Source organism: Nymphaea colorata, chromosome 2, assembly GCF_008831285.2.
Source record: "Nymphaea colorata isolate Beijing-Zhang1983 chromosome 2, ASM883128v2, whole genome shotgun sequence".
NCBI lineage: Eukaryota > Viridiplantae > Streptophyta > Magnoliopsida > Nymphaeales > Nymphaeaceae > Nymphaea > Nymphaea colorata.
In genome coordinates this window covers 21,871,741-21,890,994 of record NC_045139.1, presented here as the reverse complement: position 1 = coordinate 21,890,994, position 19,254 = coordinate 21,871,741, and the positions used below count along the sequence as shown (strand labels likewise).

The window sequence follows — 19,254 nt, the reverse complement described above, 5'->3', positions numbered from 1 at the left end:
AAGGGCAAATTCCCCAAGCCTTAGACGAGTTTCAAGGGGGGAGTTAAGCAGGTAGTTGCAGCTACCTCCTCATTCAATTTCATCTCTTTATAAACCCACCTGGAGAGACAAGGTGGGGGGGGGGGGGACTAATTTTTCTCATATCTAGCCTCTCTCTTCTCCTTCGTTGCAGCCAAGAGGAAGAAGAAGAAGAAGAAGAAGAAGAAGAGAAGAAGAAGCCAAGAAGGGAAGGAGCTGCCATCGTCCAAGCTCCCTGTATCTCTCTCTCACTCTCATTCCTTGCTTTAAGATTTGCTAAGCTAGAGTACTTCATTGGACTCTTGCTTAGGATTTATAGTACAAGAAAAACCCTCTTCATCTCTACAATTTCCAGCAAGAAAACTCACTTTTTCTAGTTTTGCTAAGCTCGAATCGAAGCTTTGGTAGTTTTTTCGTACATAAATATATATTAATGACTAATTAAATGTGCAGAGAACTTATTGCTATGAGTTTCGCAGGTGGATCAAAAGCATTGAGCCGACCCTGAGTTCTAGGATTCAAAAATCAAGTGGTTTTTATTGCTGGTGGAGACGAGCATCAAGATGATGACATTCTAAGCAAATTCCTATATGATGTCAACTACGGATTGTGTTTTTCACTCTTAAGTGTGGGGTGTTAGGATCATTAGTTCCTATGAATATTTTTTATTTAAATAATGTGTGACTTGGCGTGCTTTCTAACAAATGAAGGATTGAATGAAAGTGTCGGTTGTGTCTAGTTATTATGCGGTGGTATAAGCATGCTAGAGATGTGATTTTCGACATTAGGAGGTGTATCAACTTAAGTATCTCCTCAACCCTAATTGTGCATTAGTGGGCATCTTAGTGTGGCAATTGCCTAGGATAGCTATATGCGAACCATGATCGAGACTATTTTATGTGGTTCAACCAAGGTTTTGTGTGAACCAATGATGTGGGAATCCTTTTTTCGTTTGTAATTGTGGATAAATGTACCCTTTGAATGTTGTTCAGCTAGCTCCAAGAGCAATGACTGGATGTGTGACCTTCCTACGAATGTAGTTTAGGGTTGGATTGTGGTCAATAGGTTGAACTGACTTTGTATTCTCATAATGTGTATGTTTTTTCACATTTGTTGGCTTAAGAGATATTAAATTGAGTTGAGGGCTGTTGGACAAGGCAATACATTTGAGATACATCCCGCCTTCACCATTAGTTTTGCTTGCTCATAGCACATGGGTGCAAGACCATGGGATATCGTTGTGTGAAAAGCCAAGCAACTCCCTTAAAAATATGTTTGTTTTTTATACCACTACAACGAGTGCAGATCCATAGTGTTTCAAGCCACCAAGGAGGTTGTCTCCTTATCCGATATCACTTGTGGTGTACTTACATCTATCTTTTGCATCTACAAGAGTTGTAAATTGAATATGAGAATGTGAATTGATTAATTATGACTCACAATGTCTATTGTTTGTAAATATTGGTTAGATCCTTCTATATTGTGGTAGACGAAAGGAACTACATTAATAGGTTAAGGTAATGTGTATAACCATCTTTGTATAAAAGTGTGATTTCTTCGGATTTTTTATTTTCAAATCTGGCCCCTTATTTTAAAGGGTTAAGGATTTATCTAGTTTGTTGTTATACTTTGAAGGCTTAGCATTTCATTATTTCTCTTTTGTAGGTTTCTAGAAACTATGAGCAGCTAGTTGATCAAAGGACTTACCTTACCTCTTATTCATCCATCGTGCCGACATGCATCTTGTTTTTATAGCCTATCAACGTCTTTTTAAATTTGAACATCATGGTTTTGTTACAAGATCATTGCGTTGTCACACCTTAATGTATTGTGTTATATAAAAAATCAACATATAATATAGCATCCAAAAATAATCAATGTCATATTTGTCCTATTTTGAATCATACTCGCATGCCTTTCAAGGCAAAAGAAATTTCTTGAAAGCCTTTTCAACTGGTGGATGCATTGTGACATTTGCATAAATAGACGTGAAATGTGTGAAAAATGCTCAATAAAAAGTTATAAAACTTCAATATCTACATCGGATTTTATAAGCAAAGCTTAGACCATTCTTTTTCAAACTACAACAAAATATGACCAATATATTTAATTTTAATAACTTCTAAGAAATTTTATTTTCACTAAAATGTCTAGCTGACATTATTTGTGCCATAAACTTCAATAATATATCATTCATGTTTGCGATAATATGATTTAGACAATCTCTCGACCTTCAAAATTATATAATTTTTTTTTGTTCAATAATGTTTCAAGACCACTGTTATATTTGATCGTAAAATTGGCCACACATCTACTATCAGTCATAATTCACGCGTCTCACAAAAGTAGACCTAAAATTCTCTTGATATTTTTTAGAACGCTTGTTTTTCCGGGACCAGTTTTAACATTTGACTTAACAGAGACGATTTTATGGAATGCCCGATTTTGGGGTGCAACTTCACTTCATTAGCTATCCACGAACAATAAACATTACCTAATCACTCTAGAGACATTAATATGGAGTATGCTTAAGGCAGCTAAAACAACAAATTCCACACTGACAATCTTACAGTTAACATCTAGAATCCAGAGAATATACCACAAAGAGCCTCAAAATTTTCTTGAATCGAAGTAAACCGAAGCATCTGTGCAGGTTCCCTTGTAACCTTGCATCCAAGCATGCAATAGATTTTAGTTTCCAGTCGATGTATAATTGGGAAAGGATATAGCCAAGATGTGGAAGAGGAAGAACAAACTTCATAGCAGCATCGCAGGTTCCCTTGAAACCTTGCCTCCAAATAATACAACAGACTTTAGTTTCAAGTCAATACACAATTGAAATGAAAATGACCAAGGAAGAGCAGCAAACTCCATAACAGCATCCATTTCCCTATTTCCCTATTCTCGAGTCTGGGACCCTGAAAAGGAGAAAAAGTACAAAAGGACAACTGGTCAGAAGAAGTGCATTATACCAACGGATGGAAATTCATAACTGGTACCTTTGGATGTGATCAAGAATAAGAAGTCTGGGCCCCGGAGGGATTTTTACATCCCTTAATGCACTGAAAGAAAAAATGCAGAACAAACATTAGGCAAGCTGGGTGCTGCTATATGGACAGCTAATTGTGAGGCCATACGAATCATTCAATATCATTAGCACTAAGAGTTTCGGGTTACACAAAATGTCTCAGACACACAAGTCTTTCTACCAGCAGCCACATTCTGAAGGCCTCGAAATGCTGTACTAATCCTACAGATAATGACCTTCCTTACCCAACGCATCAATCCTGAAATGAGGACAACTGAGTTACCTATCTGTGAGCAAAGGCAAAGTACGATCTGTTAGCAGACCCTTCTTGAAGTTCTTCTCATAATTCTCAAGCCCCAGAGACATTAACATGGATCTTGTTGCAGCATACTGTACATCTTCGGCTGGAGGCTGTGAGAACTTCTCCCCCAACTACACAGTGAAAGAGAAAAATTAAGCACCCCCATCATATAGCCACTCACACACATGTACTACCTCACAAGCATCAGCAAGTAGAAGTTCCCCCCATGAATGGGAAAAATTTACAGATAGCCAGCAAGGCACTTTTGCACTAGTAACCTACCACTGCTTCATTATGTTATCAAAATTGATATTCATAGTGAACTAAAATAAGTCAACATGAAAAAGATGCAATGCAAGGTCATGCTTACCCATGACAAAAAATGATTTGACTTGTAGCAAAACCACAGGAGCTGATCAAGATTAGTTCCATTCCACTTGACATCAATCTAATGGTCTAATCGTGATTCTTTAATATTTTAATTTGCATGTTCCATTGACTTGGGCACCTTACACCTGATCTATCAATGAAAAGTGGTGGTACAAGGGTCCATCGACTTCATCACACGTATGGTTATTCTATTTGGCACATTTATTATATACATATTGAAAAACCAAATCTTTATGGCAAATTCACCCCCACTAGCTTGGAATGCTTAAGATAGGGTTCAATTTTCCATAGCTATGCTACATGGATACTTCATATGATTTCAGGTGCAGGTTTAACACTGTGGGAGTGTGTCTCTGTGTGTTATGTTTATAAATAATAGTGTACGTGCGTGTGTATGAAAAATTGGTTCAACCAGTCCCAATTTTTCACTGTTTTTCACCTCCTTTCTCTCTCGCCTACTTTTTTCTCCTCTCCCTTTTTTTACAATCATCCGCCCCGCCAAGTGGAGACCTAAAAATCCAGTGAAATAGGACTAATTTTACTCATTGTCCATACATACATACGTGTGTGTGTGGAAGGTGAATTATGTCTTCCACTATGCATGTTGCGACCAATTTTGCCTAGTTTGACCAAGCAAATGGTATGAGACATTTGCACAGACAGCTAAAGAGTTGCTCAAAAAGCATGTGGGAGTAATTGGTGCTAAGTGGAAGGACTTCCATGTGGAACATGCATAGCTGTTGTGTGGAGCGAAGACAAATAAGAACCCAAGGCAGCAGACCCTTAGCCAAATATAATGGCAAGCTTTTCATACATAGTGTTTGATTCATCATAAGAGTTGTGTGGTTTAGCACTATTTCTCCAACACATGCATCAGTTGGCTTACAGCTACACTTGGTGGCACAAGGCCGAGTGAAGGAAATGCTTCCAATTGAGCAAGGAAATGGTCGGCTGCCTCACTTATAAGATATGGTCGGCAACTGGCTTCAGTTGGGAACTTGCTCCCCATTGAGTTTTCCTCAAAATCATTTACTTAGTAGTACGACATAGAATGATCGTGTTTTTTTACCGAGCCTTGTGGCCTTTGTGACTTTGTCCCTTTGATGGCTGATGTAAGGACTGGATCATGGTTTGCCACATGTTGGCGAACAGCCCTCTTCCAATCAATTAAAGACAGCTTTTACTATGTTCAGCAACAGTAAAAGCTGGAGGAGGGCCTGGAACAATTTTCAGTGTTGAACAGACTAAAAAGTTTTATGATAACTGGTATCAAAGCCAAGTTTAGTATTGTCAACCAGTGTGGTTTTGAAAGTTAAAATGGTTTTATAGGCCAACATCTGACACTTAAGCACTGCAAGTTCAACATAAGCACCAGATTTATAGAAGAATTGACGTGGGAGAGAACAAAAAATGTATTTTGAACCTTGGAATCTGGCAACAATCTGCAGTGGGTAGCCATAGACTGCTATGGACAGGGTCATGCCAATCAAATAATGATGGCTGGCGTTCCAGGACCACTCACCCCAAGATAAAAATCTTGCCCAACTTTTAGGTTTCTCACAAGCAAAGCACCTCCAATATGTTTCTAGAGATATGTTATTAAAAATATCAACTAAAGCTTGCTAGAATATGTAAAATCAAAACTAAATCCTGCAAGAAAGAAAGATGGAGCAATGGGTAGCAACAATCCATCACAGACCACAATATGGAACCCGACCTAAAGTTCAACAATATACACTTAGTCTACTACAAAAACTAAGAAGACAATTTTACCCGAAAAGGTTACAATATGCCACTACAGAAATAAACAAGTCATGGATCCAGACGTATGTTCATTCAGGTCCATTCTTAGCCACTTCCTTTTACACTCCCTCAAGTTCTGCATAGTCTTTGGCCATGAATAATTTACTCTTCAGGAACCAAAATCTATTGTTATTGCTTAATCAGTTCTTTGGTTAATATAAATTATCATTTTATTTTTTCTTCGTCCAGATTGCTTAATCAGTTCTTTGGTTAATATAAATTATCATTTTATTTTTTCTTCGTCCAGACAAACTGAAGTTCTATTTCTTTATTTTCTGCTTTTACCTAAGAAATTTCTGGTTTATTTCAGTGTTCTTTGTCCGACTATGATAGATAGGAATGAATGATATGTCCGATCTCCAGCCCAATCAGCATCTATTTATGAAATAATTTCATGAAAATCTTGTCCTTCCAAAATTTTCTGATATATGAGGCCATCCTCAGCTATCCTTTTAAACTAACCTCCACATGCCTAGTCTAGGGTCATGCATGAACTGAGACAACCATGTCTAGGCTTGTGAAAGTAAGATAATGGAGCATTCCCACACCACGTCACTGTACCTTGTGAGATCATTGTACAAATTTCCACCTTGGGCACCGAGTCTTTGATGTAGAACACATGAAGTAGCCAATGGCTGAATATTCTCCATCCTAGCCTTGCCAAGAATATCTATTTCTTTTTCTACTTCATTGACAGCAATGAAGAATAAAAATATCACTATGTTTATTCCATTTTCTACTCCTTCCAAGAAGAATAAATCACAAAATGGGTTTCGTTCAAGAATGAGATGTCAAAAATGTCCATATCAAGTTCATTCCTTGGAGGCATATCCATCCCTGATCTAAACCACTTCATTTCTTTTTATCCAAGTCACTTCTCTTTTTGTCCAAGTCACTTTTCTCATTTGTCAGTATCAGGAATATTCCCATTCATAATCTAAGATCATCTTTGCAATTAGTTGTTAGAATCACTAGATGTTTAGTATGTGTTGAGTGAGGGCTAACGTATCACCTTCTTCGTCAACTTCAACTCAAAAAAGATATTTTAAGTCTCCAAGATCTTCTATTTTGAATTTGTGACTTAAGAAATGCATTATATTGTCAATATGATCCTTTGAGTTACCTGCGATAATAAATCATCTACATATATATTCCCACAACTTTTTGCCCTTTATTTGAGATCTCCACAATCCACTTGAGATTCCAAGTGTTATGTACATGAGTTACAGTTGCTTCTATTGAGCTTCCAAGTGGGAAACTGATACGTGCCTGTCTATGAGTCCGTCGAGACAGGACGACGAGGTTGCCGAGAGGCGTCGGGCCGGCCATGCTAGTGTCGAGGGACGCCGAAGATGGCCCGTCGCGGCCGAAGATGGCGTCGGTAGACGCAGGCTTTACGTCGACGCCGATAGCGCGTCGGGCGTGGAGAGCACGCAGTTGACACGTCGTGCAAGGAAGGAGCCCATTACTGAGGCAATTAATACTTTCTGTGAGGCTAACCTTTCTTATAACAGGGTGAGTGACGAGCCATGGCCGAGTGAAGGGCCGGTGCAGAGGGAGGACACTCAGGCAACGATGACGTGTGAAGTGAAGACCACCCTAGCTGAGACAGGGTGACGTGGGTTTGCACCCATTCCGAGCTACACGGCGGACATCCAGCCCACACGAGGGGTATTTTTGACCTTGTTGCTTGGCCCCACGGCCAGATTCGTTTTTGTAGAATTTATATGCTTTATGTCTTTATGGTTTGTATTGTTATTCATTGTAAATCGAACCGGTACGGGTTGGGCCGACCCGGTTCACTTAAACCTTATATACTTGAGCTTCATCGTGTAAGAGGAGGATCGAACATGTTTTTATGAAATATATCTTGATCTCCCTCTCGCTTCTGTTTCTCTCTCCTCCACCCGAGGGTTTGCAGTGGTCTCCCTCGAGCCACTCTTCCTTCTTCTTCTCTTCTTCTTCTTCTACTTCTTCTTCTCCCTTCTCTACTTCTCTCCCCGATCTTTTCTCTTGCGTCGCTGCCCCATGGCGCGTCATCCATTTCTCCCCTATGCTCGTCTGCCTCCCCCGTGCGTCCCTACCCTTGACGGTACTCTCTGACCTCACCCGTGAAGTCCAGATCGCAACCCGTCGCCCTTGCTCCTTGGTTCACCTTCCTGACGCTCCAATTTGGGAAGACCAAGAAGCCAATCGATTGCAGAAGGCTTCCCCACTCCCTGGCGTCCTTACTCCTTGACAGATCCGACTCCAACTCAAACCCCACGCCCTCCATCGCAGTTGAGTGCTGCTGCTTCGCCTGAAGCTTCACCTGCCGCCAATACCTCCCTGCTCTGCCTCATCCAGCGCTCAATTGGTGTGGTCTTTCAGCAAACGAACGCCTCCATCAGCTTCCCAACCCCTGGGCGACACTCAGTACCCATTTTGAGGAGGATCCGACTGATCACTGCTGCCAACGAACTCTCGACGGCATCAGGAGCTTGCTGATTGCTGTCCGCCCCTGTTTGTGTCTCCTCCTCCTATCCAGCCTCCTGGTGCACTCACAGCTGAGCTAAGGGACATCACGATAGCTTCTGCTCCCTTGGGCGACGCCGTGGATCAATCCTGAAGAAGCTCAGTCCATCCACAGCTACAGAGAACCCACCCGACGGAATCCAAGCTCGCTGGTTTCTCTGTTCGTGCTTATCCCTCCCGACCAGCCTGTTGAAGCACTCCCAGCTGAGTCAAGGGACGGTGCCGTTAGCTTCTGCACTTCTGGGCGACACCATGGATCATCTCTGAGGAGGATTTGATCGTCCACAGCGGCCAAGGAGCCTCCTGCCGGAATCCTGATCCTGCTGACGGCGTTCTGTGCGTTCTCCGCCTGAACAGCAGCTGGTTCCACGGCTTAACGACGGCAAATTGGGGGAAAACCCCAAACTCTGGTGAAGAATCGAATCTCCCCTTCCCTGGTTGATAATTTTCTGTCTCTGCCTGTGGACTTCACGAACTGATGGCTGAGATGAACCGAGAAGAAGGGAGAGCTGGGTGTTGACAGCCGTGAACCCCTGTTTCACGCTGCAGACTAGACCCCAACCTGGTTAACGAATTGGCCATAGGGTGGTCAGTTGCCCCCCAAACTCTGGGTGTCCCTTCGTAATTGTCATGGCCCTCTGCCTACCAAATTTCAGCGTCTTCCGACGCTCTGGTGAACCTCTGTGAGTTTCTGAAGGACGCTCCCCTGTTCTGCCGTTTCTCCCCTGTTTCTGTAACAGTCCAGCCACTTGCGGAAGCAACGACTGGACCTTAGGGTGGGCTTTTGCCCCCCATCTTTTGGGCGTCTACAGATAAGTATCCCAGGCAGCTGCACACCAAATTTCAGGTCAATCCGAGCTTCGAGCGATTTTTGGTGAATTTTGCAAGGTTGAGCTCCCCTGTCCTGCGCCTGAAGTTGAACTGAGCCTCTGCCGCCTGTAACAGTTCCGAACTTAAATCCTTCAACGACCCTGCCTTGGGGTTGGCATTTGCCCCCCAAACTTGGAGCGTCCCTAGGTAATCATCTCAGGCAGCTGCACACCAAATTTCAGCTCAATCCGAGCTTCGAGCGATTTTTGGTGAATTTCGCAAGAGTGAGCTCCTCTGTCCTGCGCCTGAGACAAAACTGAAGCCAGCGACTGTGTCAGCCAGCGCTCTTCCTCAGGGCTTCGACGGAGCTTGGAGGCTCCTTTGCAGCTCATATTTGGAGCGTGTCCTTGTAACTATCTGAGGGAGCTCTCAGCCAAAAATCAGCTTATTCCGAGCTTCCTACGAGTTTTAGTGAATTTCCGAAGTTGGAGCCACCCTGTGCACACCAGCGAACCAGAGAGCTCTCCTTCGACTGCGGAGAAGCCTGGAGCACTTGCTGCTTTGCAGCGCGCTTGCGCCGGCATTGAACGGCGCTTGCCTCACCCAATTGCCGTCTGAAGCGACAGGGGTCGTGCAAGAAGCTGGTAGCTGCCTGACTTACCGTCCGTTGCTGGATACCGAGGGCCTTGGTCTTCTGCCCTTGGTCGTGCCGCTGGGCTAGCCCCAGCGAGGTTTGCCTCACTTTCCCCCTCTAGAACGGGGTGGGTTTACTCGCTTTCAGCCATAACTGTGGACCTACCTATGGGTTGGGGAATGGTTTGTCCGCGTAGGCATGATTGTATGGTTTGTTGAGTGAGGCTGAGGGCATTCTTGTACGCAACGGTTGTAAGGCCTTGAACTCATCTGTGTAGTAGGTTCAGACCTAGAGTAGGCGGGAAAAGCCCTTCTTGTACCCTTACCCTTGGGGATTCACTGGGTTTGTCCCCAGTGGGGTAAACATTGAATTGTAATCTTGGTATCTTCGGCACCGAAAACATTCCAGAAGAGATCTTGGGAGGTCAGGACGGCAGCGCAGTCTTGGGTTTCTGGGCAGCTACAGTGCCCGCAGCCTGCGTCCTACCAGAAACAAATAGGAGTTCTTGAAGCAGTTGATGTTGCTTTAATTTCAATCAGTAATTTGAGAGAACTTTCTTGTTTGAAGACTTTGAAAGATGGACAATCAACTCGATATACCATGATTAAAAAAAGACTACTACTTTAGGGAAGGACTTGAGTGTTTCTCCAAGAATTTGAACTTGCCTCAAATACCATGTGAAGGTACCACTAAAGGGTTAAATCAAGTGAAAAGAAAAAAATTCATAAGCACACAAGAAACACCCTTAGCTCCAATGGAGTTTAAAGAAAGAAAAAACATGAAAGAATTCTCACAACACTATGCACAACAGCACAAAGAGAACAACTAAAAAAATAATATTATTATTAAGAAAACTAGCTGAGAGAAGAATACAGAAAATGATGAAGGAGAACCCTATTTAAAGACACAAATATTGGTTTTCTTAAAGTCATGTGTGACTTAGTGTATTGTACAATTTGCTATGCTGCGTACCGCATCGCAGAAAGCCTATAACTCCTATGACCTATGACAGTTTGTCAACATCAACGACCTAATTAAGATCAAAATGTATCAGGTCATCTGATTTTTCCACCTACAAAATCACAAATGATAGATCTAAGGAGGTCCTAAAATCAAAATCGTACCTATGTCAGTGCAACAATGAACAAAAAACGAATGCTTCCACAACCAAAAAAAGAAAAGATTTTTTTTAAGCTCAAACAATTAAAACTAAAGAGACAAATCTAAAGCATAGCCACAAACAACATTCTTGGGTTTTTATCAGCGAGGTTGTTCAAGGGTATTTTTCGGCAAAGTTGCTTTTTTACAGGAAAATCTCAGAGTTTTTTTTAAAAAATATAAAACCAAAATGTCCCGTAAAAATTCAAGGAATGGAAACTGTAGAAACACGCAGCGGAAGAAGAAAAAGGAAAACAAACACAGGATTTACGTGGAAAACCTCAGAACGAGGTGAAAAACCACGGGGAAGCTCTAACCTAGGGGCAAAACCGCAACCCTAGGAGAGAGAAATCTTAATTCACTTAATCAACAATTACAATAAGTGATTAGAATAAAAGAGGGAGGAAGAGAGACCCACTTAGGGAACCGAGCCCGTCCTCGGTTCCCCCGCCCATGGGTACCGGGTCCATATCCGGACCCGGTTCCCTATTACACGGTATTCTAACACTCCCCCTCAAGCTTGGCATACATGTCAAACATGCCAAGCTTGCTAACATTCTTTTCAAATTGAGATGTACATAAGGCTTTAGTTAGAACATCTGCAATTTGATCTTCAAACTTCATATAAGGAAGGATCAACTCATTTGAATCTATGCGCTCCCGTATGAAGTGGCGATCTATCTCCACATGTTTGGTTCTGTCATGCAGGACCGGATTATTTGTCAGGTTAATCACAGACTTATTGTCACAATACATTTTCATCTTCTCTTCAATTTCAATTCCAATATCTGCTAGAAGAATCTTTAGCCATAACATCTCTGTATTCAGCCTTAGCACTGGATCTAGAACAGACCTCCTGCCTTTTACTCCTCCATACCACCAGGTTTCCCCCTAGAAAGATGCAGTACCATGTGGTAGACCTTCTGGTATCCGTGCAACCAGCCCAATCGGCGTCAGAATATCCTTTAATATTAAGTTTGTCCTGCCGTGTATACAGTAACCCTTTACCTAGGTTATTCTTCAGGTACCCCAACACTCTTTCTGCACTCTTCCAGTGACAATCAGTAGGAGCATGCATAAACTGACTCAACACATTTACAACATAAGTAATATCAGGGCGAGTAAGAGTAAGATAAATAAGCTTACCAACCAGCCTCTGAGACCGTCCTTTTCCTTCCTCATCCAGGATGTTACCAGTTTTGATACTTATCTTTGTACCTGATTCCATTGGAGTTAGAAAGGCCCTGCATCCCAGTTTACCTGTCTCTTTCAGGAGGTCCAGAGTGTACTTCCTTTGGCTCATAACAAGCCCTGTCTCTGATCGAGCGATCTCTATTCCCAGAAAGTACCTTAATTTTCCCAGATCTTTAAGGTCAAATTCAGCAGCTAACAACTCCTTCATCTTCATTTTCTCTTCTTCATCATCACCTGTGACAATCATATCATCAACATACACAAGAAGAATGTTCACCATGCCACTTCTCTGCTTAATGAACAGAGTATGATCACCATTTCCTTGTTTGTACCCATTTGTCTTCATTACCACCCTCAGTCTTTCAAACCATGCTCTAGGGGCCTTCTTGAGATGACAGCATTTTCCACTTTGAGCATATCCAGGAGGCATGCTCATATAGACCTCCTCCTCTAGATGGCCGTTCAAGAAGGCGTTCTTGACATCAAACTGGTCCATGCCCCACTTCTTTTGCACTGCAAGTGCCAAAATGACCCTCACAGTCTTCAGTTTTGAAACAGGAGCAAAGGTTTCAAGATAGTCAATTCCGTATTTTTGGCTGAATCCCTTTGCAACCAGACGAGCTTTATATCGTTCCACAATGCCATCAGGTTTATACTTCACACTAAACATCCACTTGGAACCAACTAAGTGAGTCCCCTTGGGAATATCGACCACTTCCCAAGTGTTGTTCTTTGCCAAGGCATCCATCTCCTCTGTCATAGCCTGTAGCCATTTAGGATCCTCTCTAGCATCTTCCACACACCTGGGAATCACAGACATAGACAAAGTGGTAATAAAGCATTTGTATTCTTTACTGAGTTTTGAATATGAGACAAATCTCTGAATAGGGTGAGAAGTACATGACCTGGTCCCCTTGCGCAGGGCTATGGGAAGCTCTTCATTCATTGGACTTGGTTCATTTGGGGAACTCATAGGATTGGGATTAGTTACATCAACAGTCTCAACCACATCTTTCTCCTTTCTAGTGTAAACCTGCCCAAACAAATGATCACGGGATGTGGGCTGATCATCCACAGGGCCCCCTTCCACATGACTGTCTTTATCATCTCTGACTGTATCTTCCACACTATGACTAAGTTTGTAGTCCAAGAAGTCAATAAACTGAATAAGCTGATTTGGAAAATACTCTTCCACACTGTCCCCTATACACTCCCCCTGAAGAGGATTCACAGGAAAATACGCCTCATGTTCATGAAAGGTAACATCCCGAGAGACATAGATTTTGGAGGTAGTAGGATCAATACATTTATATCCCTTCTGAGTGGAGGAATACCCCAAGAAGACAACTTTGACAGACCGAGGGTCAAGTTTCTTGATGGTGGGACTATGGTTATGAACAAAGCAAACACACCCGAACACCCGAGGAGTAAGAGGCCAGGGGTTATGAGTGGGACTGAGCACAGAGTAAGGAGTACGACCATTCAACACACGAGTGGGCATACGGTTGATGAGGTGGGCACTAGTGAGAAGAGCATCGCCCCAATAGCGCTTAGGAACGTGCGTGCCTGTGGAACATAATAGCTCGGGTGACATCTAATAAATGGCGATTTTTACGTTCGGCCACGCCATTTTGAGGAGGAGTATAACTACAGGACGTCTCATGAACAAAACCCTTGCCCCGCAGGAAGTCATCCCGGGATTGGGAGACATACTCCCTGACATTATCAGTACGAAAAATCTGAACAAAGGTCTGAAATTGATTTTCGACAAAGGCAACAAAATTTTTGACGATAGGAACCTCACTGCATTCTTTCAACAAGTACACGAACGTACAACGGGAGTAGTCATCAATCAGAGTCATAAAGTAATGGAAACCACGACAAGTGGGTACTTCCGAAGGACCCCAAACATCAGAGTGAACCAAAGCAAAAGGACGAGTGGTTTTATTGATAGAAATAGGGTACGAAGCCCTAACATGCTTAGCAAACTGACACACTTCACATGTGAAGGAGTCCATGGAAACAGAAGTAAACAACTTAGGAAACAACTTCTTAATCAACTGGAATGGGAGATGTCCAAGGCGCTCGTGCCATCTCATAATGCTAGACCTGTCCTCCACGCCCGTCAACGGCGGGCAGCGGTGGGACGGCGTGCTGCGTCGGCGGCGGGACTTAGGGCGACATCGGAGATGGAACTCCAGCAAGGTCAGACTTAGGGTTCCAAAAAAAAACCCTAAATCACACACGAACGAAGAAGCCAAACAGCACAATTTTGGCTCTGATACCATGTAGAAACACGTAGCGGAAGAAAAAGAAAAACAAACACAGGATTTACGTGGAAAACCTCGGAACGAGGTGAAAAACCACGGGGAAGCTCTAACCTAGGGGCAAAACCGCAACCCTAGAAGAGAGAAATCTTAATTCACTTAATCAACAATTACAATAAGTGATTAGAATAAAAGAGGGAGGAAGAGAGACCCGCCTAGGGAACCGATCCTGTCCTCGGTTCCCGCACCCATGGGTACCGGGTCCATATCCGGACCCAGTTCCCTATTACACATTATTCTAACAGAAACTAATAAGTATTGTATTGCATTTAGGATGTCTAAATACCTAAAACAAGAGGAAATAAAACAATGAAACAAAAGTTGAAAAAAATAAAAATAAATGAAATTGAAATTAAAAATAAATGAAAAAATGGGGACAAAATCGCATTAAAATCATGATAAATTGATTTTTAACCTTTTTTTTAAAATATCACAATATTTTCCCTTTTTGCATTTTTCTTCATTTTTTCGCTAATATCACGATATTTTCAAAAACAATCACAATATTTGCGGCCATGCCCTGAAGTATAAACAACAGACAAGCAACTGGAGAATTTGCTGATTAAAATCCTTACCTTGAAAAGCCCTCCTTGAACAAGTGCAAAGAAAAGTCCTGATGTAATCACATTAGCAGCCTGGTTTGGACCTCCCATACCACTAACAAGGGAAAACATTGCTCCCGAACCAAAAGCAGCAACCATACTGCACGTGAAACTTTGTTATCATCCATAAGAACAATTTCAAAGGAAGCAAAACAGTATAGAGCTCAACAAAAGAACCAATCTTCAACTACATATTGTCAGTTTTTCAGGTGAAGTGGAGATGCAAGAGAGGAAGAATGCAAGAGTACAGCAAACCAGTAAGCACATGACAGTCTAGCTATTACATCAATGTGTGTGTGTCTGTGTGTGTGTGCCTAATATATATATATATATATATATATATATATATATATATATATATATGTTTACAACTATTAGGGTACTACAATACCCTTGATCAACATAAAATATTACATAGTGGCATTAATAAGTAGCACAAAATATACAAGTAAAACACAACATGATTTGCATCCAGATTTAGATTTGGGTCCAATCCTATCATTAACACATCCTGTCTCCCTCCCTCGTGTTGTACATGGTTCTGTACCATGCACAACTTGCCTTTGTGCAAACCTTGTCCTTTGTCAAACCTTTTGTGAAGAATCTGCAACTTGATCTCTGCATTTTAAGACTTTGTCCTAAATCTTATGCCTTAGCAAGCTGTCAATATGAACATAACAAACACACTAAACACACATTATTTAACAAAATACTCATTTGGCTATAACACATACTACAGTGTGAAAGGCATTTGTCCACAAATGAATGGTAGATCATTGTCACATATATCGTGTACGGCTATTGTACGGCGAGGAATTTCTCGGACATAATACGGCCAAGTTGTATATCTCAGGAATATCTCGGGAAAATCTCAGCAAATTTAAAAAATTTTAAAACATTTAATAAATCCTGAAAATTATAAAAGAAATAAAAATTAATAAAAAATATGAAAAACGAGACTTTCACATTTTTTTATTTTTTGGCGTTTTTTAAAAAAAAACGTGTCTAATTGCCATTTATACGGTTGACTTATTTTTCAGGTATTATACGCGTCTTTTTAAAAAAAAACATGCATTTTTTGTGACAATGTGGTTAATTGCCGTTCATACTCCAAGCACTTTCTAAAATATGATGATATTTTTTTCCAGCAACTCCATTTTGTTGGGCATGTATGTGTGTGTAAGACACTTTTATTTCTAACCAATTATTTTAGAGAAAACTAATAAAATCAGTGGAAGAAAATTCGCCTCTCCTCACATTGGACAGAAGTGATTTTTTACAAATGAAGGAAAAATTTGGAACAATGAAAGAAATTCAAACTTATTTTAGAAAAAAAGTGAACAGAAAGTAATATCATATGATATGAGGCCATGTCTTAGATACATACTGTAACCATTAATGTTTACAGTACGATACACCCCAATGATATGGGGGTGTATTTTACCTGACATGTCGTATCTTAAGACAGCGCCATATCTAATGATACAGGGTCATAGGTAAAAAGCCACCCGGAACCCCAATTTTTTCCATCCAAGATCTAAAAAAATCCACTGTACCCAACTCCTATGCACTCTTAGGAGTTGAGCATGAGGGACACTTTGCGGACTTAAGGGAGAAAGATGTCAATCTGAAAATAGACTTTCCCATAGAAGATTAATTTGTGGTTGAAAAAAGAAAGGTTTATTATTTCTCCTAATTTCTTGTGGTTGGAAATGTTAATTGATTGATATTTGCAGCGAACAAGTTCATCTTGAGGTGTACAAGACTTCAAAATCATTTTTTGATGTGTTACGAGTTATGACCTTATGATTATGTTGTGTTAATTGATGAGTATTCCTTATATAAGCCTACATTTATGCATCACATGTTTTTATAGAAAACATATTTTTCTTGTTTTTTCTGATTCTTTCTTTATTTTTTTATATTTTTGAATTTTTTAACTAAAAAATAAAATTTACGGTATGTAATCATACAATGTATCTATTGGCCGACCGATGTGGGTACATTACACACTTCACGACATTAGAAAAGAGAATAACTATCAACAAAAAGAACATAATATCTAGTGCCAGAACCAAAGGTAACTGGGGCAGGGTCCCATACATTAGAACAATGATTTGGAAAGCCCATGAATCTGTTTCACTAAAAGCACAGAGGCAGAAAATGATTTTCACATAAAAGGCAACTATAACACAATTTCATTGTTCATTTTGTACCAGGACTCCCCATAGGAACAAGATTAATAGAGGCAAGCCTCTATATTAAATGGCCGCTACAATGACCCAACTAACCATGCCACAGATTAACTTGCTACATTCAGAGGCACTAAGGAGACATTCTCAGAAAACTGGAGAAGATATTAATGAAGGTTTTAAGGCAAGCATACTAAACATGAGTAAAAGGAGACATTCTCAGAAAACTGGAGATGATATTAATGAAGGTTTTAAGGCAAGCATACTAAGCATGAGTAAAAGGATCTTGGAAAATACACGTCGCCTTGTCCTTCACCTTCAGCAAATGTTTTCTCTGTGTAAAGATCCTTGAGATGAACAAACGAGGGACTAAATTTGACTAGAGCATATGTATCATCAAGTTTAATAAATTTGAGTAAAGCACAACTATCATCAACAAATTTAGAAAAAGTAACAACAGTTTTCTTAATATTAGGAGCATGAAGAGCATTGGAAAGTCTAAGACTAGAATTTAACATGAATAAGAGACTTCCCAATATGAAAAGTAGAAAATGAGATATATCTACAATGACTACATAGTTTTAGCAAAATATGAAATAGAATTCAACTATTCAAGAGTTTACTTGCATCTCCAGTGACGTTGATCACTGCCCCAAAATCCACATAACACATCCCCTGTCCATTCTGTTTGATATTCAATGCTATCAAGGCTGACATGAGCAATTCTATTTTTCCATTGGTTCCATTGGCCCCAGGCTCCTTATTGGTGCCTGATGCAGTTTGGCTTTTCGGGCTACGTCCCAGACTTGCGATCCATTCTGGAACTTAGCATAGATAACTTGTGCTTTTGACTTTGGATCTTTTTTGTTTTAAGATCCGAGATCCATTTCAGAGTTAGGTTTTAGCCTCTTTAAAAAGGGCTTTTAACTATGTTTTAGGGCTAATTAATGATGAAGAAAAACTCTAATTGTCTTTGCTATTGAATTCCTTTGTGTTTTCCTGTATTCCAAGTCACTTGGGAGAGTTAGGCGCCCACGCGCGTCGACACGATGTGAGTGCGCGTGTGGATTCTCCTTGAACGTGGCACCAAGGGAGTCCCGTGCGGCTGACTACACGGGTTTAGACTTGAGTTGTTTTTTTTACGCGCACTGACTTAGGTGAGTTTTGTCTGCGCATGCCAAGGACAATTTTGTCCCCTTTTTTTAACTTAAACTTTTAATTTTGACTGTTTAAAGCTCATGCGTTTAGGGTTTAACCTTTCACGCGTGAGTTTGGGGTGCCACCCACCTCCCTTTTGACTTTCGACCACTCCCTCGATGAGAATCTGATTTTTCAGGTGGCCCACCGTCCTTCATCCCCTAATGACCTCAACATTCGACAACCGTGATTGAATCGACGACAGCAATGGTGAGCATCGAATCGACGACAACATAGGTGATTTTGGACAGTGAGCTTGTGAATCAGCAACAACGACTCGATTTTACAAATCTTTCATTTTTTTTTGTTTCTTCTGAATGTTTTCATGCCTAATATTTTGTTTATTTCATTTTTTTCATGTGTTGGCCTATTTATTTGCCCCAATTTGTGCATGTTGTTTTGTTGTTTTTCACTTTTTCATTGTTGTTATTTCTTTTTGTTAAGATATTTTATCTTCTTTTGCTTCTTCATGGCATTAAGTTGTTATAATGTTATTTGTTAATTTATTTTAGTATTTCTGTCATGTCCGAGCCATGCTTTTTCTGTTGAGGAATGCTGTTCTTAGTTATATATTAGTTATAAGTTATATCCTAGTTATATATTAGTTATTAGCATTTTTGTTTTTGCTTGTATGAATTTTATCTGGCAGCCGTGCAGCTAAGAAAGTCATGTGAGATGCTGCTTTTGAGTTACATATTAGTTTCCTACTTATGCAGCAAAGATATATTAGTTTCCTACATGTGCTGCTGCTAATATATATTATATAAGTTATTACCGAATGCTGTTTGTGAGTATTATCTATAGAGTATTACATATATTCGCACCCACACTGAAATTCTTTTGGGATTCAACACATCCCACAGCTGCAACAACACCCCGCACTCAGATGACATAGCCTGCATTTTCCCTTTTTGTTTGCGTCCTTTGGTGCCCTTTCTACAAGGACTAGAGTGATGAGCTCTAATCATTGTGTCAAATTGGTATTATGCAAGGTTGCTGCCTCGATTTCCGTGATGTCAGGGGAATCAAAGGGACTATCCTATATTGGAAGAGGTCTCCAATGAGGAGATCGAGAAAAAAAAAAGA

General features: G+C 40.7%; 1 protein-coding gene across 1 annotated transcript in view; it reads right to left on the bottom strand.

Annotated features, from left to right (window-relative positions):
* Nucleotides 1–2,522: 2,522 nt before the first annotated feature.
* Nucleotides 2,523–19,254, bottom strand: part of LOC116248590 (chloroplastic import inner membrane translocase subunit HP30-2-like) — a 31,766-nt gene continuing 15,034 nt past the window's right edge. The window contains exons 3-6 of the mRNA XM_031621472.2: nucleotides 14,753–14,879; nucleotides 3,330–3,478; nucleotides 3,018–3,080; nucleotides 2,523–2,936 (exon numbers count right to left, since the gene is read on the bottom strand). Of these exons, the coding sequence (XP_031477332.1) occupies nucleotides 2,909–2,936; nucleotides 3,018–3,080; nucleotides 3,330–3,478; nucleotides 14,753–14,879 (367 nt within the window). The 3' untranslated portion in view covers nucleotides 2,523–2,908. The remainder of the gene's footprint in view (nucleotides 2,937–3,017; nucleotides 3,081–3,329; nucleotides 3,479–14,752; nucleotides 14,880–19,254) is intronic.